The 21,888-nt window shown below is 49.3% G+C and overlaps 9 protein-coding genes across 9 annotated transcripts; 2 read left to right on the forward strand and 7 right to left on the reverse strand.

Annotated features, from left to right (window-relative positions):
* Positions 1 to 68: 68 nt before the first annotated feature.
* Positions 69 to 1,200, reverse strand: N7458_001601 (uncharacterized protein; the record flags this gene model as incomplete). Its single annotated transcript, XM_056904984.1, has 2 exons — positions 69 to 1,085; positions 1,141 to 1,200. 2 exons carry the CDS (start codon positions 1,198 to 1,200, stop codon positions 69 to 71), a joined length of 1,077 nt encoding a protein of 358 aa, XP_056769091.1.
* Positions 1,201 to 2,009: 809 nt separating this feature from the next.
* On the forward strand, positions 2,010 to 3,479 carry N7458_001602 (alpha-mannosyltransferase; the record flags this gene model as incomplete). Its single annotated transcript, XM_056904985.1, has 1 exon — positions 2,010 to 3,479. The coding sequence occupies one exon, from the start codon at positions 2,010 to 2,012 to the stop codon at positions 3,477 to 3,479; it is 1,470 nt and encodes a 489-aa protein (XP_056769092.1).
* Positions 3,480 to 3,670: 191 nt separating this feature from the next.
* On the reverse strand, positions 3,671 to 5,964 carry N7458_001603 (putative arsenite efflux transporter ArsB-like; the record flags this gene model as incomplete). Its single annotated transcript, XM_056904986.1, has 3 exons — positions 3,671 to 4,015; positions 4,084 to 5,819; positions 5,889 to 5,964. 3 exons carry the CDS (start codon positions 5,962 to 5,964, stop codon positions 3,671 to 3,673), a joined length of 2,157 nt encoding a protein of 718 aa, XP_056769093.1.
* A 1,515-nt stretch (positions 5,965 to 7,479) lies between these two features.
* On the forward strand, positions 7,480 to 9,652 carry N7458_001604 (uncharacterized protein; the record flags this gene model as incomplete). The annotated part of the gene is made up of 4 exons (XM_056904987.1): positions 7,480 to 7,631; positions 7,698 to 7,834; positions 7,921 to 8,604; positions 8,691 to 9,652. The coding sequence occupies 4 exons, from the start codon at positions 7,480 to 7,482 to the stop codon at positions 9,650 to 9,652; spliced, it is 1,935 nt and encodes a 644-aa protein (XP_056769094.1).
* Positions 9,653 to 9,950: 298 nt separating this feature from the next.
* Positions 9,951 to 11,168, reverse strand: N7458_001605 (FAD-dependent oxidoreductase; the record flags this gene model as incomplete). The annotated part of the gene is made up of 1 exon (XM_056904988.1): positions 9,951 to 11,168. The coding sequence occupies one exon, from the start codon at positions 11,166 to 11,168 to the stop codon at positions 9,951 to 9,953; it is 1,218 nt and encodes a 405-aa protein (XP_056769095.1).
* A 519-nt stretch (positions 11,169 to 11,687) lies between these two features.
* On the reverse strand, positions 11,688 to 13,268 carry N7458_001606 (putative FAD binding monooxygenase; the record flags this gene model as incomplete). The annotated part of the gene is made up of 1 exon (XM_056904989.1): positions 11,688 to 13,268. The coding sequence occupies one exon, from the start codon at positions 13,266 to 13,268 to the stop codon at positions 11,688 to 11,690; it is 1,581 nt and encodes a 526-aa protein (XP_056769096.1).
* A 472-nt stretch (positions 13,269 to 13,740) lies between these two features.
* On the reverse strand, positions 13,741 to 16,015 carry N7458_001607 (Zn(II)2Cys6 transcription factor; the record flags this gene model as incomplete). Its single annotated transcript, XM_056904990.1, has 4 exons — positions 13,741 to 14,958; positions 15,015 to 15,479; positions 15,536 to 15,563; positions 15,621 to 16,015. The coding sequence occupies 4 exons, from the start codon at positions 16,013 to 16,015 to the stop codon at positions 13,741 to 13,743; spliced, it is 2,106 nt and encodes a 701-aa protein (XP_056769097.1).
* Positions 16,016 to 16,364: 349 nt separating this feature from the next.
* Positions 16,365 to 18,886, reverse strand: N7458_001608 (fungal specific transcription factor domain-containing protein; the record flags this gene model as incomplete). Its single annotated transcript, XM_056904991.1, has 6 exons — positions 16,365 to 16,851; positions 16,910 to 17,166; positions 17,221 to 17,640; positions 17,697 to 18,573; positions 18,627 to 18,745; positions 18,878 to 18,886. The coding sequence occupies 6 exons, from the start codon at positions 18,884 to 18,886 to the stop codon at positions 16,365 to 16,367; spliced, it is 2,169 nt and encodes a 722-aa protein (XP_056769098.1).
* Positions 18,887 to 19,808: 922 nt separating this feature from the next.
* On the reverse strand, positions 19,809 to 21,052 carry N7458_001609 (t-SNARE syntaxin; the record flags this gene model as incomplete). The annotated part of the gene is made up of 4 exons (XM_056904992.1): positions 19,809 to 19,841; positions 19,896 to 20,468; positions 20,529 to 20,710; positions 20,797 to 21,052. 4 exons carry the CDS (start codon positions 21,050 to 21,052, stop codon positions 19,809 to 19,811), a joined length of 1,044 nt encoding a protein of 347 aa, XP_056769099.1.
* Between the last annotated feature and the right edge of the window lie 836 nt (positions 21,053 to 21,888).

A 21,888-nucleotide genomic window follows, 5' to 3' on the forward strand; every position in this document is an offset into this window, starting at 1 on the left:
GTGTTTCTGTGTTCCTCAGATGGAACTTGAAATTGAAAAAATAGGATGCCATTAGGAATGTCTGACAGTCATGATCTTTCACCACCCTGAAAAGCCTCAATCTCGGCAGTGCCATCGTCCAACTTCATCTTCACAGACTGCGGGACACCGACCTCTTCTCGCATCTTCCAGTACTTGGCCCAAGAACTTTCACATATCGGATCACCACCACAGCCAGCAAAATGAACGATGTGATCTCCAGGTTGCCAGTGTTGCCCAAGCGCATTGTAATCCGGGTATGAATTCATCGAGTGCTGGGACATGCAGGCTGTATGATTCCGAACGATCTCATGGTACTGCCACATGTGTGTCCAGCCGTCATTTTCGGGGAACACCCAATTCTGGGATATGTAGAGTGGTTCGATCCACAGGTCTAGCAGCCATTCGCTCCATTCGCCTCTTCGCATGAGGAAATTACCCACATTCATACCCCAGTAGTCCATTGAAATGACAAAGTTGATATCGTCAGGCTGATATGTTGCCGGGCTGCGGTAGCCAGTCTCGCCACCACCGGCTCCAGTCATTGGGTGATCAAGGAGAATGTTGCGAGCTATTCCTTCTGGTGATAAGACATGATCATGAATGCTGAGCGACATATTCATGATAATGATATCGATGTCCATCCACCAGACCCATTCAGCATCGGGGAAGCGAGCGAAGGCGTCTTGCAAGATGGGAATTTTGTTCCAGTAGATTGGGGCGCCACTGGGTAGGTTGTAGCTGGTCATGTTTGCCCACATGAACTCCAGTCCGTGTTTCTCGGCATAGGTCATGCGATTCTCGTATACCATTTCTTTGATATGTGGCATGCCCAGCATTCGATTATTGCCTGTGCTTCCTGTCACCATGACAATCTTCTTCTTCGAGGCTGAGCCAAATTCCGACGAATGAGTAGGACTCTTAGCTGAAGTGGCCTCTTTGTTGTAACCAACACTCCCCACAGAAGTTCCCGTGTAGAGACTTCCAACGCCATTCGTAACTTTGTCGTAGAAGTTCGAAGACGGGCGCCAGGCTGGCCATTGAAAGGTGAATATATTCCAAAGGAGCTGGGCAGTGGTGGTCAGCGAATCATAACAAGGTAGATTATAATCAGATACTCACCACACAGCTGAGGATGAGAGTGATGGCCACGAAAGGCCGTGTCAAGGCTTTGAATCCCATGTTAAAAGCCCAAAATAATGTCCTGATCGGCGTTAGCTTTGGGATTCAGTAAAATTTCTAATTTACGCACTTTTTGAATGTGATCAACAATCAGTCGTGAGTTAGGTTCGCGCGCTGCAAAGCTTCGACCAACCGAAGGCCTGCAGAATCGGTCGAAGCTTAGCAATAATCAGGCGGTGATGGGAACCGGAGAGTAAGCTTTTATTCAAGATATGATTTTCACTGATTATTGTTTTGATAGGCGTGATCTGATGCATTGAGCTTGTAGTTTATCCCTTTCACCTTCCGTTTCCGGTTCCGGTGCTAACTCAGGGGCACGTTAAGAGAGAGCGCACTGCATCGCAAATCTCCTGCATGAAGAGGGACAGAAATAATAAATGTACCTAGAAATGAATCTCATTCTAGATTGAGGCTTCAATCAATTATAGTCTCTCTTCTTCCAAGTTTTTTCAACGACTTTGTTTTGAAATTTGTGAGTATTTGGCTGTGCTTTGCTGGACAAACCGCGGTTGGTAGGAGTCAAGGGGTGAGCCGTGGTGGGCCGCTTCCGGGCGATTGGACTGGACTGTCCTTGACAATTCAACAACCAGAGTTAATGCAGCAAAACACAAATGCGAAAACAAACTGAAGTCCAAATGCATCCGTTTATCTTGTGCTTACAATAATCCATGGCACATTTTGGTACATTAGAGTCACTATGACTCTCCTGACTCCACAACTCTCCTCCCATTTCCATCTCCATTTATCCACATTGTCCTGTCTCTTCTGCAGTCCCATATTTTCTTGTCGATGTTTTTGCAATCACTACGATGAGCTTCACACGAGTGACGCGCCGAGGTCGTATCCTCTTCGTGCTGTCTCTTGTTGTGCTCTCTATCTGGTATTTGGCAACCCGGACCGGGCTTAAGCAGAGAGCACCCTCAGTCAATGACGTACAAGTTGCATACTCGCACCGCACCAACGAGCATGTCAATTTCTGGCGAGAATTCCAGCCGCTATTACTGGCATATGAGCCGCAATGCATGCCTCCTCGTCGTCTCGGAAATGCGCCTGCAGCTGGCTTCAAGCCAACCGACCCGATCGCTCGACCGGAGCTGTTAAAGATGTCTTCCAAGGAGGTGCTAAGAATGAAGAATGCACACAGCGACTTCGTGAGAGCCATCAATACGGATACACCTGAGTTATCCTATATACCAAAGAGTAAGGGCTTGGTGACAACAGCAGGAGGCTCATACCTACCGGTTCTGGTAGTCTCACTGCGCATGTTACGTCGCACGGGCTCAAAGCTCCCTGTGGAGGTTTTTCTGGCTACACATGATGAGTACGAGGAAAATATTTGCGATAATGTCTTGCCATCACTGAATGCCAAATGCATTGTCATGACAGACATTATCAACGCTGTCCCGGGAGCGGTCAAGATTGAAAAGTATCAGTTGAAGCCATTCGCGATGATATTCTCCTCATTTGAGGAGATTTTATTCCTTGATGCCGATGCCTTCCCAATTTCCAGACCCGAGTCCTTGTTTGAGAACGAGCCCTTCAAAAGTACCAAGATGGTCACTTGGCCAGACTTCTGGGCCTCATCTGCCTCTCCATTTTACTACGAGATTGCATCTCAGGAGGTAGTGTCGATGAATTCACGGCAGTCAACAGAGTCTGGTGAACTTCTCATTTCTAAGAAGACTCATTTAAAGACTCTTTTGCTTTGCACCTACTACAATTTCTGGGGACCTACGCACTATTACCGTCTTCTTTCGCAAGGTGCAGCAGGAGAGGGCGATAAGGAAACATTCATCACTGCTGCAGCAGCACTGGGTGAACCATTCTACCAAGTCAGCGAGCCTATCTGCGCGATGGGACATCGCACAGAAGGCGGGCTTGCAGGATCAGCAATGGTTCAGTTCAATCCCATCGAGGACTACAAGCTCATCCAAAAGGGAGAGTGGCGCGTAAATGGGTCAAAGGCGTTGGCTCCTCATCCCTTCTTTATACACGCAAATTTCCCCAAGTTCAATCCAGCAACTGTTTTCTCCAAGGAACATGCTGTCAAGCCTGCTTTCAATGACGACTGGTCATATACGCGGGCTTGGACAATCCCAGAAGAGACCATCAAAGCCTTTGGTCGTGACGTCGAGAAACAGTTCTGGGCGGATATACTCTGGACTGGATGTGAGCTGGAGACACAGTTTGAAAGCTGGGCAAACAGCACTGGCATTTGCAGCGGTGTGAAGAAATACTGGGACGCTCAGTTTGGATCAGAAGATCCAGCCAGTGTATAATAAGGGTGTCTTTCTCAAAGTGTGAAGCAATGATGAGCATGGGGATTAATCTAATCAGCGATAGAACAAATAGGTCTCCGAGAAGGAGAGACAAAAATTCATATATCATGTCTTCATGTTGATCAGTCGTTGGAGTGCCTTTTCTTGTTTTTGTTATTGTTGCTCGTAATGAAGCAATGTTATGAACACAATCATGCGTCATAAGGCGTCGTTTTCCGCATAATGTAGATCTGGCCGACGAGGACTGTACATCCAACGGCCATGGCAATGGCAATAATAGGGAGATTGACTCGTGCAAACTCGATGCTCCCAACGCGAATATGTTTTCTCCCTAGGATATCACGCCACAGAAGACCAGCAAGCGATGCGCTAAACGCGGTGCTGAAGGCGCCGTAATTAACACCGATGGCCATGCTGTACACAGACGCCCAGAAAGTGCGGTCGCTAATTGGAATTCCGCTGTCGCGATGAATCTGTTGCCATGATTGAATGACCCGGGAAAGGAGGATAGTCGTGCCAATGTTTGTTCCGGCGAACTGATGGTCAGAAAACAGGCGGTTAGTACGTAACACATTCATGGAAATTCCATCGCAGCAGTACTTACGTTGCAAAGAATCACGGACAAAAAGCCCATTCCCCCAATTGCTCCTACTGTCCCTGTTCTGGTGACCCAGTGATCCCATCCATAGGCAAATACAGGCACCCATCCCTTGGTGACGAGTGCCTGGACAAGAACGAACATGGATAGCGCGAACGGAACAAGTGGAAATGGCATATGCGAGACCACCACAGTGACGGTTGGGAAAGTCTCCTGCAGCCACCGGTGGAGGTCTTTTGCAAGAGATACCAGTGTTTGAGGTGAACTTTCTTTTAAATCCGCAGTGTCCCTCTTTTCCTCATCTACCGCAAAAGTGGGTGTCACTTCCAAAGGCTCAGGCGAAGTGTTGAGGGTGGGCTGATAAGAGCTATCCATTACCGCGACGGACACCGGCATTTTTGGGAAGGGTTCATCTCCCGTGTAGTCCAGGTCTGATAGGCGTTTCTCCGAGTCATCATGGAAGGCTCGCGTGCCGCTGCTGCTTTCTGGGTCCCCATTAGAGACTCTGCCGCCATCCATCGAACTGCGAGATGAACCTTGTAGTGAACGCCCCTGAGTATCCGATCGAACACTAGCAGTTTCATGCTGCTCTTGCAGATTCCGAAGTGATTCTTGACGTTCTCTCTCCGCCCTCGCGAGTTCCACTTCTCGTCGTCCCTTAGCGGCAATCTCGCGCGTCTCGTGCCGATGGATCCAGCCAGACGCAAGATCCCAACAGAACATGATAAAGGCAGCTGGCAGGGTGACCCAAAATACGGGATGCTCCGAGCCAGACTGACTTGCGGCGTTTATCGCAAGAAGGGTAATGAGAGTCACGGCCATAATAACCGCGCCAAATGCAGCACCTCCTTTGTCCAAGAATGGATTCATGATTTCTTCGAGGGAAAGCAATTTTCCATGCTCGTTGTTCATCTCTTCCTCTTCTTCAGCGTTGCCTCGTGCGTGGGGGATATTGGGGTTGACTGGCTTCCTATTTTTTGCTTCATCGGAGAGCTCGTGCATTTGAATGGAGTAAGGAATGAGAGACTCATCAGCGAAGATGATGTACAACAGGAAAGGGAATATAACGATGGCCGTGGCTATCACTGGGACGATCATGTTGGCGGTATACACGATAAACTTGATCTCGAAAGCGCCTGCGAGCACCAAATTTGTCGGGTTTGACGAGACCAGGATCGCCGATGCGATATTAGCCACCGCAAACTGGCTGTGAATCCAGGCCCTCGGGTGCACAATATTGCTCGATACTCGGGTCATGTAGGCAAGGAAGGCTGTACCGGACAAGATGATAGGATCATTACCGATAAAGCTGCCTAGTCCGAAGAAGAAAGCGTAGAGGTAGAAAAACAGCCGGTGGCCGACTCCACCTCCTCTTTGGAGCACCTTGAATGCCAGCCATCGAATAAGACCAGACGCGTCAATGGAGATGGCAATGTAGGCAAGCGTTAGGAAGAACGCCATAATATCGATCGGAGAAATGTTGTCGGCACCAATTGTTCCATCATGTACCTCTTGTCGTCCAATGGCAAGAATAGCCAACAAGAAAAGATCGGCTGCCAGGGGAGCAGTGACGAAATTGAGAGGCACATTGATTCGGACGAAGATGCTTCGCTCAACTTGGTATTGTGGATACAGTTTGCGAGAGGGGATTATGCGCAAAGCACTGAGGGTATCTAGCGTCGCGTTGTAGAGCCATCGTGGGATGTAGATTGGTATGGTGAATGGAAAAAGCACGATGATATCTATGCGACGGAGAACACGCGATGAGTACCAACTTCAAAAAAGACTTCTCGGGCTCTACTCGCACTTACTAGTTATCACAAAGACAATAAGAGTTATTATTGATCGCCAGTCTTTGATCTTGCTCGTATCCAGATCTTCGGCCATTGTAAGCCGATTCCCTCCGTTGGGCGTGGAGTGAGATTTGAGATGTTCGATCGGCTTCTGGGAAATTTTCAATCGCGACCGCGAACCAAAGCGCGTCCACAGGCCCTACCCATCACGATCGAAGGATCATAGTCAGACTCTTATTGCACTTGAGCTACTGTGTCGAGGTGTTTAAATACCAAAAAGTCAAGGAATCAAAAGCCTCGTACGTCAGAACGATCGCTCAAATCAGTTCCGCATTTTCTCGCCCACGATATTTCAGAATAGAAGCGTCGCGTGGGCCTAGGTGCTTCACTATTCGGTTGAAGACTCGCCCTAGCTTTGTCGAAGTTGATCTTGGTATGGTGTATCGATGATTTCCCGACCAGCAAAAATGGATCAACGTAGAAAGAGGAATGTGAGGGGCTCGTGTGCTGGATTTCCCATCCTAGACACTCTTGAGAACGATGTAGAGAGATGTTGTCGGCGTGGGGTGGCTAGCGCATTCGAAGGGCTTTATTAAAACTTCCACAGTGAAGTTGTTGGTAGGCTGAGCCTACGAAATTTGTGTAGCCCTGTCGGTGGGACAACTTGGCGCTCCAAGGGCACTGACTGTATCTAAGCCCCCAGTCCCCCCTCCAGAATCGGAGGCAATCAGGATTCTCCGAAAGACACGGGATGGGTTTGCTCCATTTGATTAGCCTAAGGTCGGACTGGAGCAAACTTCGCCCCGTGGAAAAGACGGTCAATAAGCCTCCGAGCAAAGGGCCCAAGAAAAAAGCCAAGACATTTAGCTTCCTCGAGCATCAAAAACCCCGCACATATCAGGCCAGCCTCCACGCATTTCTCGGTGAAGATCCATAGATGTTACACTACTAATGTACTGCGTTGTACTCCGAGCAGCTGGTAAACAGTCAAAGAAAGACGGCAGGATGGGCGGCCTTGATTGACAGATCTGTGGGATATCTCTTGGTATTACTCTCCCCAACCTGAATTTTCTTCAAGATCAACGGCTAACTAACCAACCTCTCTCTCGATAGCCCAAAGCGAAAGCAGCGCCATGCAGACACAGCCACGATGCGGGATGTACAGCCATACCAATCAGGAGGGCCGCAAGGTGCCCGGACTCGTATCGAACGCCCGACCGGCGAGAGTTGGCCAGACGACCATCACGGGAGCACTTCCCATTTCGAGGGACATGTTGGACTGCCAATCGATCGCCGGGTCGCATTCCAATCCAGTCTACCGAGGCTTCTGAAGCAAGGAAAATGAGGCTCATGGCTGCCACTGACCAACCACTACGCAGGGAGGGACGTGCCGAACGGGCGCTACGGGCCAAGTTCAACCCAGGTAGAACGACGCATCACAGCGATAAATCTCGCCCCAGAGCTTCTTTGCTCTTCAAAACCCCCATTCATTAAGCTATTGCAGAATGAGGAGGGCAAAATAGTGTCGTCGGGATTTAGCTTATGACCTTTATATTACTTCCTCTACCTTTGATCCACTTCTAGGGGGGCAAATGACAAGCAGCTAGCAATGCCAGCAGTCCCCTCCGCCATCGAGCTGCTAGGAAACTCCCTTGTACATCGCAGCACCAACATAACCTCGCCCAATGCCACGGTTCAAGTTCTAGAGGTTGTCTGCGCTTGGCCAGTTTCTGGGCAATATGGACCGGGAACTCGAGTTCTGTATGCTCCCTTACATGATGATCATACCCATTCTGCTCAGTGAATAGTTTCTGATACAAGGGACAGCTACTATGCCTCGATGGCAGCCTGTATTTTTGCGCGCAAATTGGAATGGATTCGCAGCGCTTGTTTGGCTGCAGCGCTGCTGTTCCCAGCCGTTGCAGCTCTCCATGGAATCGTTCTAGCGACTCTTCATCGAAATGGTAAGTCGCTATTGGTTGTGGTAGCGGTGAGATTGGAAGAGCGAACCTCTCTAGCGGTTTTATGTCAGTATCTAACTATCTGGCAGGCGCTGTCGATATGGATGTCTATGGCGCTTTCCAATTATGCGCCATTGGGATCCTTACAGCACCAGTGACGGTGCGACTCTCTAAGACTTATTTCAACAACCCTGGTCGCGACATCATATTCCTCTGGACTGGCCTCCTTCTGGCTGGGCTCCTAAGTTTGACTGTGGAGTTTATTCGTTTAGATGCCACAACTTGCCCGCCCGATGACCCAGCCTCAATTGCGTGGACCCTAACGGGTAAATTCTTTTATAACAGCACATGCGGCATGACTTGTGGCGCTGATGGCCCCTTTTCACCATTGAGACAGGACTCAGCGGACAACATCTACGTGATTCCGGTGCCCCACGAGCTCACCTTCAATACAGCGACTCTCCTCGCAGCAGCATGCTGCATTCCTGCTATCCTGTCCCTTGTATCAACCTGGATTAAAATCCTCGAGAAGAATTGGGAGAAAATATCTCCTAAAGATCGACCATATGAGAAATCTGATGAACAGCCTATTGAAGGCACCAATGGAGCAACGCCCAAGCAAATGACTGGAATTGCCAACAGAATACGAGGCTGGCTGACACTGATTGAGATCCCGGTGTTTATTGCAGCCGTACTGGCAATATTGATCAAGGGCGAGATGAATTTCTTCAGTCCTCCTGTCAAGTATCAAACAGAGCCCATACAAAGTATTGGTAATTCCCCCTTCAACTATCTGTCCAATCCAAGGCTGCCAATATTTGGGAGTAACATTTAAGCTAACAAAAACTCAAAATCATAGGCCAATGGGCACCGATTGTTGGTACAGGACTTGCTGTGATCGGCTCGCTGTACCTTTTACTCGCAGCTGACATGGAGGCCGAGGAGAACGAAAGCCAGGAACTAGAGACTCAAGCCCCTCAGTCAGATGGACGAGTTCCTACACAATGCCAAGCATGTGCAAGATGTCATCATCATACAATCTCAAATGAGATCACCGACAGGGACTCGGATTCTCCACGAAGCTCTCAAAGTGAGAGGGACCAACTTAGCACGGAAATTGGGAGAATAGCAACTGAGCCTTCAGTCTCCTCCACAAAGATACGCCGCGCTACTACAAATCAATCCATGAAGTCCATAGACACAGGTGGCAGACGACAAGTAGCTCGGCTTCTCAACCTGGCGAGCAAACAACTCGCTGCTAAAGCACACAATCACATGGAAGATTCCGGATTCAATGCTCAAGAAAAAATGAAATTTCCCGAAATCCCGGGCGAATTCCTTCGGAATGAGAAGTTACCCGATATTCAAAAGGCTTACAGCAACACGCCGCTGCCGCGATCAAGAGCTACCAGCTTTGTTGGTAGCGTTAGGTCTAACTCGTCTAATGGCGAGGGGAGCTCAAGGATACTACAGGGTCCGTTCCGACAATTATCGTTGCAAGTTCCACCTCCAGCACGCATGACTGGTCATCGGCCACACTCGAATACTCTTCCATCAAGAAGAAACTCCTTCGAATACACTATCCAGCAGAAAGGCACAATTACGCCCAGCTGGACTGAAGAACCAGGTAGCTTGGACGGGATGCCATATTTTGAACGACATCCTGCAAGCCCTTCGCCGAACACTGCGCCTACCGATTTTCAGGTTAGCCTGAGTACACCTCCATGTCCTCAAGATACAGCACCCCAAATTGTGGTTTCTTCAAGTAAAGAAGAGCAAGAAGAGCAAAAGGGGCAAAAGGGGCAAAAAGATTTGGACTGAGTTATCTGATGGTGAACCTGGCTGTGTCTATCACGAGAAGAAGAACGGGCTCGACAGGACACGATCCCGAGTAGTTGTCCTAGAAGCTTGTTAAGATGCAACTACGAGCAGTATACATGACACGTGAAGGAATTCGGGATAGAGATACCGGGAGATTCACGAATCGTTGCTGTAAAAATATACATTTTGGTAATATTAGCGTTAAATACGCATGGAACGGAAATTACCAATTTATCAGGAGTTTCAATTCACCATCATTCTAAACTCAAAAACGCAAAACGCAAATAAAAACATAGAATCAAACGATGCCAACTCCCGCGAGCCAACTCTCCGCCATCTCATCAAAGTTGGGACTGTACAACCACGCCAGGTCAAACGACTTAGTGTCCAAGTCTGAAGGGGTAGCCTGAGGATTCTTTGGCATTCTCCGCGCATCAATCTGTGCATTGAGGTCGAGAACTCGGTCAACTCTCTCTTGTCGACCCTTCTGCCAGACTTTCAACCCCTGCTCCAAGTTGTGCTGCTGGCACTTCGAAAGTATCAAGGCATAAATATAGACATCCTCAAAAGCCTGATTGATACCCTGTCCAGCTGTCGGGGGAATAGCATGTGCCGCATCACCAAGTATCACCACTCGAGAGTGCTTAGAGGCCCAGGTGTCAAGCTTAGGTACCATATGGAACGGCCAAAGATTGATCTTGTTCAATGGAATGTTGGAGACGGACGATTGAACGATCTCTGGGAAAGATTCTGCTCCCTCTCGCAGGAATTCAATGCACCATTGCTTGTCGTTCAACAGCTTGTTCCATCCTTCACGGTCCAGCTCAGCTGCGCGCTTCTGTTTCCCAATCAGGACTTCAGATCCATCAGGGAGTTGCTTCGCAATCACAAAGGCGCCATGTTCGGGGTTCATAATCGTCACGGGCATTCCATATGCCTCCGTACCCGTGAGTTGACTTGTCGGAACGGCAGCGGTGACGCCCACCGCATTGGTGAATCGTGGCTCCAGATCCGGATACAAATACTTTCGGACGCGCGAATGGATCCCGTCCGCTCCAACAAGGCAGGCTGCTTGAGCAGTCTGTCCATCTTCGAATTCCCATGTGACTTCGGTCTCCGACTCGGTCAGAATCCGGGTAAACTTCTTGCCATACTCGATTGGAATGCCCTTCTCTTTGACCGCAGTAAGAAGCACATCGATCAACTCGTACCGGTGGATTCGCAGTGCGTCGTACTGGTATTTCTCTCGGTCTCCGAACTCATAAGTGTCGAGTGGTTTGTCGGTGTAGAAGTATAGATTGGTAAATTCAAAGCCACGAGGCTTGATCTTATCATAGATGTCGAGTGCGTCGAGGATGCGCAAGGCATTGGGGGAGAGCATTATGGCACCACCGATATCGAGGGAGGCTGAGCGGGCTTCGTAGATGGTGCATGGGATGGACTGCTTGTGCAGAGCGAGTGCCAGTGCAAGGCCTGAAAGACCAGCTCCGATGATTGCAACGTTGTTTGCGGCCATTGTGCAGTGAGAATGACAAACTGGACCTTTTGTATTTAATTGTTTTGTCTTGCTGGTTGATGAGGGTTTGTTTGTAGAAGTGTGTTGATTTCTATGGCAGAATTGGTGAAATACTGAATGTCTTTATAAAAGCTTCTGTGTTCTCCATGTGCCTTTTCTCATCGGACATCCTGATATTGTCTGATATTGCATCCTGCGGCTATCTCCGAAGATGTATGCTTGTCCGGCTGATATTGATTCGGATCCGGGGATCCGGATCCGAAATTCGGGCCCGGAAGGTACATCCATCTCCCAAGCGGACGAGCACAAACCACAGGAACTTGATAGGTAAACTACAAAGTGTATGAAAACCTATAGTATTATTTCTTTAGATTTCTTTAGATTGAACTGAATATTGAGCCGGTGTCTTAAACAGTGACACTACAATTCCTTTTTCGAATTTATTACAGACAGGAGAGGTATCAGTGAGCATTATCAAACATGAAACATACACAGAGAGAACAACCAGGCACCGGTTGTTTAGCATAACAACCCTCGAGTCGAGAAGTACTCGTCCAACTTGGACTTTAGGTCGTCGCCCTCGAATATCCCCGCAATATATTGATCCGGTCGCAACAAATATGCAGAACCTTCCTTGAGTCCAACTTTGCCATGCTTCTCATCCCAGTCAAAGATGGTTAACTGAACGTGTTTTGTCTTGCACCATTCTTCCAGCCCTACCAGAGAATCACCATAGACATGGACCTGCCAACAGATGTCGCGCAGAGTTGAAAAATTATCTTGTTGCTCAGTTTTGACCCATGGCAGCCGGTCACCCGGTTGTACTGCCTCCGAGCCTTGTGTTGTTTGGTTGAGCATGCGGTTACCTCTGTAGGAGCAGACAAGCTGGGATCCACGTCTGAAAATCTCCATGCGGACGGTCTCTAATCGGGTGACTAGTGGGATAAGATAGGGAATTACCCATGCACGCAGAATATGCGGAAGGAATCCCGAACTTGTGAGAACCGTGAAGCCATGATCCGTTGCGCCGACAACATCTAACGCAAATGAACGCCGTTCCGGTTCGTAGGTATCCAGAAGGGCATTTTTGGCCTCTTCTGTCATTGAGGGGTGTTTGATCACAGTTGCCAGTTTCCATGCCAAGTTGATGGCATCCATGATGCCTGTGTTCATGCCCTGGCCGCCCACTGGGCTATGAATGTGAGCAGCGTCTCCGACAAGGAAAGCTCTGTTGCTGCGGAATTTATCTGCCACACGGTGGTGGCTGCGGTATGTGGAGAACCAATTGACTTTTTGAATCTCGATCTTGGATGTTTTCTTGATTTCTGGGAGCACATCCTCAAAAGTGACTTCGTGTTGAGACTCCGAGATATCGGTCTCCTGGGTTCCATTGGTCTTTGGAATTGTCGTTCCAATCAATCGGACATGGCGTTCTTCGACGTAAGGGAGAATCAAATTGAAAGTCTCGTCGACAAAGGTCAAATGAGCTTCGCCGTTGAACAGCGGACTATCTTGCTCTTCGGCTACAATATCTGCAATATAGAAGAGCGGCACATAAGTGCCACCCTCGTATTTTGCACCAATACCATGTCGAACCGCCGAATGGGCGCCGTCGCACCCAACAATATAGGCCGCTTCGCAGGTAGACTCATGTCCGTTCGCAGATGCCAACGTCGCAGTGATACTTGAGCCATTATCCACGAACTTCTGTAGCTTCGTTTTCCTCTCAACGAAGATACCAAAGGAGTTCAGCCTCTTCTCAAGCAAGCGTTCATGCTCGTCTTGCGGGAGGGTAAGCAGGTAGGGATATGGGGTCAGCCCTGTACCGAATTGTCGCAGGTTGATATGGGCTCTGTGAGAACCATTAACCCATACATTGGTAGCAGGTAGCTGATAGCCATGCTCTATGAGCTCATCAGCCAGGTCAAGTTGATGATATAGCTCTAGAATGCGGGCGTGCACGGCGAGCGCGCGCGAGTTGGGGGCGGGGCCTTCTCCCTGGTCAACAATGCGGATTTTGACGCCCTGGACGTGAAGCCAAAGAGCAAGAACAAGGCCAGTTGGCCCTGCTCCAGCAATCAGAACATCCGTCTCGGGCATTTTTTGGAACCAGGATGCCAAGCCAAGAGGAAGAAAAGATGTGGTCGATCTCGATCAGATAAGATCTATAGGGAGGGAATATACAGTAAGAAGTCGCAGAGGATATCATCAAGATATTTATGGGAAGTGAGGAGACACTACTGTATTGCGGCAACCTGCTAGAATTTCATTGCAATAAGGCTACAGTGTCTGCGTGTTCAACTCGTGTTCGAACTTCGGGCCGCCTAACCACCGACCCCGAGCATTCGAACAGAGTAAAAGATCAGAAAAGTGCCCGCCGATCGGCGCGAGGCTCCATCAAGCCGAGCCTGTGGTCCGCCTTAAGAATAGAATAGTTGTCAGTCGTCGCGGTGCAACGCTTATCCTGGTTGTGCGACAGCAAGTTTATCGTCAAAGGATTCATCGCTTCGCCCTAGACCACCCGATATTACCCGTCAGTCATATGACCGACGTTTGGCCGCCTTATCCCAGATCACACAGACCCCGGCATCAACGTCATGTCGTCAACCAGTGACTCCTGGAACTGATTCAAGAGGTTATCCCATTCGCTCCAGTCCATTGGACTATCACCCAGGAGAAAGTCCATATTTTCAGTTCCGGTCTCGGCCGGGACATTGGATGCATATTGGCCTTGCGGCTCTTGAATCGGAGCTCTATTCGCGTCCACCCGGGCATTTTCATCGGCAATTTGCGCTTCTGTAGAACCGTTGGAAGTATTTAACGCGCTTTGCACCACCGTCGGACAAGGCCTTGGTGTGCGGCCGTGCTGGTTACACTCATCAACGTAGGCTCTCCATGCCTTGACAAACAAGTTTTGGAGAGCCTTATGAAGAGGCATCTGAGATTTCTTTCCCATCTGTCGGACATGACGGCCATAGATACTGCCAACAAGTTCCCAAACTCTATCCTTTTCCTGTGGGTCGGTTCTGTTTCGCATCTCAGACAGCATAAAGATCATAGCATCCCATGGCATGTGATTGACCATGTGCCATGAGAAGCGCTGGACATCGGGATTCGTCTGAGCATAGTCGGCATACTCTGCCATCTTTAGGCAATGCCCAAAGATGACATCCTTCTCAGACTGGGGTATACGAGCACCCGAGTCATGATAATGGCGAGGATGATGCGCCATCAGCCTAGTATAACGACTGGCCGAGCGTACCATCATTGAGGTAGCCAGATGGAGAGGAATCGACTGATCACAATACCTCAGGAACTTCTGCTCCATGATATCTTCCAACTCATCGATACACTTATCCTTTTCGCTCAACGACAACTTTGAGGAGGTCAGGAAATCCCAGGTAGAACCAGAGCCGCCGGCAACAGTGTTCCAGCGATGGAGCCACTTTCCAAACTCATTGCGAGCAAGACAGAAAATCATCTCAGACGGACCTTCCTTCTCGCATGCGGGCTCTGTCATGCGCGGATCAAGGTCACTATCGTTCGCGTTCATTGGCGGTTTGGCGTCAGCTGTGTGCACGAACGGGCCCGCAGCGACTCCACAGAATTGGGCTGACGTCGCGTCTAGAATCATGAGTTGGAACCAGATGCGGCGTCGCATTTCAGTCTCGAAAATTGAGAGCCCATAACCAGAGCCGTCGCGGTGGATGCCAATCCTCTGTGCCATTCGTAATGCAATGCCACTCAAAGACCAAATCGTATATGGATCGGAGAATGCTCGCATCGACAACTAGTAGAACAAAAATTAGTAGATACAAGGCGTTTATGTAGAGAAATATAACCAACCAAGTAGAGTATGAATGCTTGAAGAACCACTGTACTTGATGTGCGAAGGAAGGAGGCATTTCTCAATGCCTGCTGTGCTCCTCGTCGGCATCTTGAGAGAAGCTTCTTTTTGCTCTCGCCGAATGCCTTCTCGACGTCTCCAGCCTGAAGGGATGTCAAGGCGATGCAATAGATAGAAAACATCAACGCTTCAAACTCCTTGCGGACTTTTTTCAAGTCACCCATGGCTTCAAGAATCTGCTGCTGAACAGTTGGGGCATGCACGATCTTCGTCAATGGGTTAACCCTTTCCAGAAACGTCTGCCATAGCTTGAATATGTGTAGCGGGTTGGGATGCAATTCAGCCATGCCTTCTCGCGTCTCATGGCTCAGAAGAAGAGATGAAATATCGTCTTCATCCTGATATGCGTTGTCGCTGTTATCATCTGCTGCATCATCATCTAGGACTTCTGCGGCATCTGGGAGCTAGAAGCCAGCGTTAGAAGAGAAGAGAACACCCCAAGAATGAGTGATTAACAAACCTCATGGCTTACACTCGTCCAGAGAGTACTGTATATGTTCGTATTAGCCAGGAAATTCTAGTGAATTGGCCACGAGATCACTAACTCATCAAGGTACACTGAGTTGCCTTCTTTCATTATCATCCTCCCGGACCCGCTTCGGCTTTGTTCGGCACCATTTGACAAATTCCTGGCGGGGGAAGTATTCTGAACTGCACTTCCTCCAAAAGAAGCTTCTCTGCTGTTCCGACGAAACGACTTTTCGCGTTCTCGAGACGCGCCGCTACTCGCATCGCGCTCCCTCTTGCGACGCCGCGGGGGCGGTGGAGGACGGTAAATACACTCAACACTGGCCTTGGCACAGTTTGAGCATGGCTCTTCGCGATTACATTTGACTTTCCTCCTGTGGCAGACCACGCAAGAGTAAGGTTTCAAGGAAATCGACGGCAAGTCCAGAGGCGTCCGGGAAGTGGCCGCGGAACCATCACGAGATTGAGCCATCTCTACCCCAGAATCCCAGAGGGAGATATGTATCGCATGTAGAAGGGACCAAGCATGCGTGTGAAACTGAAATGCTTCCCACCTCTTCTGTCGATGACACGCGATGTCTCAGCGTGCGCGACGTCAAGAGGATCTGGGGCCTGAGGCTGCATAGGTGGATGCCTAGTGCCTCGCGAATCAGGCCACGAACCCAAGGACCGCCAACAAAGCTCAGATCGCATGTTCTGACATCAACCTCTTAATACAATAATTTGTTCTCAATTTACCCTGAAAGTTTACGAAGTTGCACGTCTGGTCATCATGATTCTTGTACCACACATAGATGCTAATCCCCATTTAAATCGAGTATCTACAGCTGCGTCATCACATTCCACAACTCCGAATCCGCCCATCCCAGAGAGGGCTGATTATCGAACAGCTCCCAAATCAGACTATCATCCCACCCCTCCACAGAGGGAGGTACACCGAAAGTCTCAGTGCTAGGCTGTGGGCTTGGAAGTGCGTTGGAAACCTGGCCAGCATCGTGCTGCAGCACATCTGGATATGAAGATCTCAGCTGGTTGGGCAGTCGTCGCTCAATACTTGGATCTCCAAGCTGGGAGGCGTTGGTTTGCTCAGATACGCCGGCATGGGGATTTAACTTGACCAACGGCGCGCATAGATCGAGAAACTTTGCGAATAAGGCGCATAATTTGCCGATGGATGCATTTGCTTGGGCGAATTGTCGGAGGTCATCTGTGATTTTCCTTATCATTTCGTAATCTCTATGGTCTGATGTCGCAACGACGTTACAAAACAGGACAAAAAAGGGCGAGAGTGGCACAAGTAGCATTGTCCTAGAGACAAGTCAGCTCAGTTTTCGGAGAAAGAGTCTGATAATCGGCGGTCGCTGACCAAGTGAGGAAGTATGGATATGAATCCACCGACGTGGTGTGGCCGGAGGAGAATGCCTCTTGCAAAGCACGAAGCGTAGTTAATGCCTTACGCGCAGCGTAGAGGCACTCTTCGCACACCAAGCGCGATTTGAGCACTGATGACCGTGCGCGAATGATAGTGGTCAAGATTGAGTAGTAGTTAAAGTCCATGGAGAGCCACTCGCGTCGCAAAATTCTCCATGAGCCAGGAAACTCTAATTCCTGACGGCTTCGATGCTGTAGAAAAGAATGTAAGCGGACTCCAGTTTATGGCTAAAGAGACCGACCGACCATTTGGAGATTAGAGTGAATTGCCTGGGCGCGGACCACAAGATCAGACAAAGCATTGGCCTTATCTACATCAGCCATCCCTTTGGTGTCCAGCAGGATGTTCGGCAGGGTGTTTTTAAGATGTGCGAGTTCAACAATGCCAGTTATCATTGGTGTGGTAGGTAAGTCGGGATCCAAATGAATCAACTGCGCTGGCTCGACCTTCAGCTCAGGTAACGATGGGGGCCGCAGGAGAAGCAGACTGAGTGTCTTGTCGAAATAGTAACATGTGTAAACACAGGCGTGTATCTCTTCTTCTACTTCGTTTCGCGGTACGGTGTCTGTTATATTATGATAATTCAAGGCAATGATGACTTTGGATGCCAGAGCTGTGAACATCCAACAGCGTGACATGTTGCCGAGATACTGCATCAATCGTTTCTGTCATGTGTTAGTATTGAATCGGAAAGCTCTGAGAGTATTGGATCTTGACTCACGCCAGACAGGAGTGCTTGTAGCAGTGGTAGACTTGGAGAAGCCGTTAGTGGAATCGAATTTAGCTCCTCGATAGCTCCGGCCTCATATTGTTTCTTCAAGTTCCTGAAATGAGCCTTCAAAGGCTCACTTGATATTAAAGGAGCCAATTTTGATATGCAGGAGAAGGCTTTGATCCACACGCTAATCCGGTAGAACTGAAGTACTTGTTCACTCTCACTGCGGTCCATGATAGCTAACCCCATTCTTTCTAGAGTCTTATCGGAGATATGGTCTGGCCAGACGATGGTTCCCTGAGAATTAGTTTTCTTGTCAGGCCCTACTACAATAAGTATTTGAATTCCCAAGTCATTGAAAGGGAACACACCAGGTAACATCATATACAACAACTCTGGCGTGAGGTCTGGGCGTGTCAGATTGTCTTCAACGCCCAGCTCTTCATAGGTGACATTTTCCTGGCGATGCAAGCCCGGGTTGGATAGTTGACTGACAAACCTGCGCGCCATTTCGAGGGCAGTACGCCTGTCTTGAGAAAGAGCTGGGTTACATTGAAGCTCATTTTCGATGTACTCTCTCGCCTCACTGGCATGTCGCGTGGACTCTGGAGAGTGGCGTTCAGCGTGGGCTTGCGCATGGATACTCTGTGATACCCGACGCTTTCTGTCTTGCTGTTCAGACGGACTTTTCTCGTTGAATGCAGGAACAGCGTAAAACTTTCTCTTGGTAGATGGTCTAGGTGCATCTGAATAAGTTGCTCGTGGAGATGACGGCGCGGTTGAGGTGCCATCGTGATTCGCATTACTTGATGGAGGTGATGCAGATGTTTCCGTTGTGTTTGACCTCTCCAGCTTCGCGAGCCTCTCGGCCAATGCATCGAGGCTAGTCAATGTTAGTTGGTCGACGAGTAAAGATGCTTTCATGGGGGTATGTACCGAGAAACTCGTGGACGATGGACCCTGGCATGACGCGTGCGAAGACATTCAGCCCTTGCATCCACACAATTCATGCACGGATCCTGACGATCGCATTTGACCTGAGCGATGATACAAATCTCTTTAGCATGAGTTTATTAGTGAGATTTGAAGCTAAGTCTAACCTTTCTCGTATGGCATAGGTCGCACTACTTATCCATTAGCTGGGCTTGGTGGACTAGGAAGCTTGAAGGAGGGCCGGTGGAACTTACAGCGGGCATTGTAGAGGCCATTGTTCCGCGATCGACCCTTGGACCTGCACTCGACCCACAATGAATTGTCTCTTGATGTGAAGGCCAAATACCCTAAGCTCGTTGTCTTGCTTGCGATTATTGTGCTTGGGCTTGTGGAATTCATGTTGGGAATGAGACTATCTGGTGAACGCCAGCCTCCTGATCGATCTCGGATTCCGAAAAGCCGGCGGCCGAGCGAGTGGGGTTCAGTGCTCGGAGGTTGCCGATGCCTAACTACAGAGTACAGAGAGCAATACTACGGAGACGATGGACGTTAATATCAGTTGAAATAAACATCGTCAAATTGGGATATCTCTGGGGGAATCCCTTCATAATATCTTAGTATCTCAGAAGAACTGTATAGACCTCACGTCATCTGCGGGTCTTCGGGGAAATTTTTGTGTCAATGGAGCTGATCGACAATAAGGCCGAGAACAGTTACAACTTGCAAGGTTCACAACTTCAGATCTATCAACTGATGCAAAGTTCGGATCGGTCTCAGACATATTCGATCACGAACTTGCTCTGTCAACACCTTGAAGGCATCTTAAAAGTATACCGATTTGGGAAACTGTCATGTCAATCTTGCGCATATTTTCTGGTGGCCTTTAAGCGTCCAAAATGTTTTGTTTGTAATGATGGAATTGTTTATTCGTGGTGATTCAATTAGTACACAGTGCTTATTTACTTGAGGTGCTCTTCATAGGGACACAGTCCCAGAATAGAGAGATAAGGAAAGGGAAGAGAAGAACGAGTGTATCAGACATCCCGAGTCTAGCAAGGACAAAGAAAAGAAAACGCGCCCTGTGGGCATGGAGCATGCAGAGGAGCTGTTGTGTGTGTAGGGGACCACATTCAGCGAGGTATTATAATACAATATCGAAAGGGAAGGGTTGACGAGTCGAGCTTATCACGAGATCAAAACCCAAAGAAGGAAGAAAATCTGGACGAATGTTAATAACCGGCATCACGTAACTAGGAATATGGATGTACTCACCATCAGGATACCAAACATCTTGGCAATGAGCCAGCGATTACCAGACACGCGGGTCCAATATTTCATAAGTTCTCGCTGGGCGCCTTGGACGTTGTCCACAACGTCCTCCGTGTTCGCATCGATGCGTTGAATCATTTCGGACTGTTCACTGACCATTTGTGCCAACTGGCCGAAGATGCCACCCAGTTCGCTAATAGTCCGCTCAATGGCTTCGATGGCCTCTCCACGAGCCTGGACGTAGGAATTGCTAGATTGGGCCTCCTCCATAACTAGGAGTTGCTGATCTGACTGCATTGATGATTGTCCCAAAGGTGAAGGATTTGAAGGGTCCAAGGTCAAAAGGTCGGAGGAGTTTCCTTGATAGCCTGGTTGAGGGGTTCGGCGGCCCGAGGTGTTGTATAGCGGTGAATCAGAGCGTTGCGAGTCGAGAGCGGACTGTGATTTGGATGAGACAGAGGAGACAAAGTTCTCGGTCCTTGTCCGAGAGGCCTGGATGTTCTTTGTCCGGACTTCAAGAACGTCCTTGAAGGAAGATCCGACGTCCGCAAGTTTTCCCTGCAACATAACGACGACCTGATGCGTAGTCAGTTAGCATTTAGTCCGCGCGCTCTTTCTACCAGATAGCATACTCACATTGTCATTGTGTTCTCCTTCTTGGTCTGTCTTCGACCGGCTCGACTTGGGATGTTGCGCTTGGGTCAACGCAGACAAGGAGGCGATCTGTTGGTTCAGCGAGGCTAGGTCTTGCTTGATCACGTATGTCAATTCGGAAATCTCGACGGGTCGGTCGTCGAAGAGCGTTTTTCGCTTCGCCACTAGATCCTCAGTATTAGACTAGATTCAACGACAGATCTGGCCGCATTGTTTCGGCGGTTCGTCTTCTCAAGACCAAGCAACTCACACTCTGCCAAACGCTGCAATTTCGCGGTCGTTCCAGTGATGCCCTTTCCAATATCCCGGGCCGTCCGCGCAAACTCCGATCGGCCTCCCCTGCGATCTTGCGCACCAGAGGGCGACCCATTAGCCTGTCGCCTTTGGGCGTCCGTGAGGAGCGCCTGTCGCTGGGTCCCAACTTTAGAAGCGCCGAGTCGTTTCTGGGCATGGCCGATGATGGCGCTGAACTCGCTCGTGCGATCTTGAATGGACGGTCCGGTCATTCTGAGAGGGCGATGTAGGAGATATAACCGAGTGAATCAAAGGGCCGTTGCCTTTCGGAGATCAGAGGAGGCGTGGGTCGGTGTGGACTTGGCCGATGTTTGGCAACCGGGGGGGGGGGCCAAATGGATCTCTTAATCGATAAGGGGGAGGCGTAGACGTGTCCGGTTGCAGCAGTGAAGTGGAAGATAGGCATTCAAGGAATGGCGTGGGGTCAAGCAAGCAGAAGCCAGGGCAATTTTCGCATGAGTCAAAACCTCAGAAGAAGGACATCACGATCATTTGATCCTTGCTTGCGAGCCACCGAAATCGAAACACGTCGTGAATCGCGGCGAATTCGATGGTTATCACGTGACCGCGGTCGGTCCCTCGTTACGTCAGCAGCACCGCCGCAACCAAAATTAGATCCAACGGACTGTCGGACGAAGTACTGTAACCCCAGACTTAAAATCAGGGGAAGATTCCTTGGAACACCAAATTTCCAGAGCTTCAAGGGGTATCAATATAATTGGCATTGCTTCTTCTTTCAGCTTGCTTCTCAACCTCCGGTCATCTGTGTCCATATTGTCCCATTCTGGGTGGATACACGTCATCTCCAGTTTTGTACATTAATCTTGTTTCCCGCCTGATTCCAGGTAACCGATCTCATCTGATCGGCGTCCGCATTGGCACTCGCAACGTTGCTCGCGCCACGCCGTCCTCCCTCAAATACCCGACGGTCCCCGTCTGCCTGCACGAGCTTAGGAAAGCATCAGGGGGTCGTCGACCTTGCGTAATAACGACCGCGACGCGGAATCTCCACGAGTGGCCCAGTCAGGCAGCAACCGATGCAAGAGTC

This window comes from Penicillium daleae (genome assembly GCF_028827525.1).
Source record: "Penicillium daleae strain IBT 16125 chromosome Unknown utg000002l_segment0_segment0, whole genome shotgun sequence".
NCBI lineage: Eukaryota > Fungi > Ascomycota > Eurotiomycetes > Eurotiales > Aspergillaceae > Penicillium > Penicillium daleae.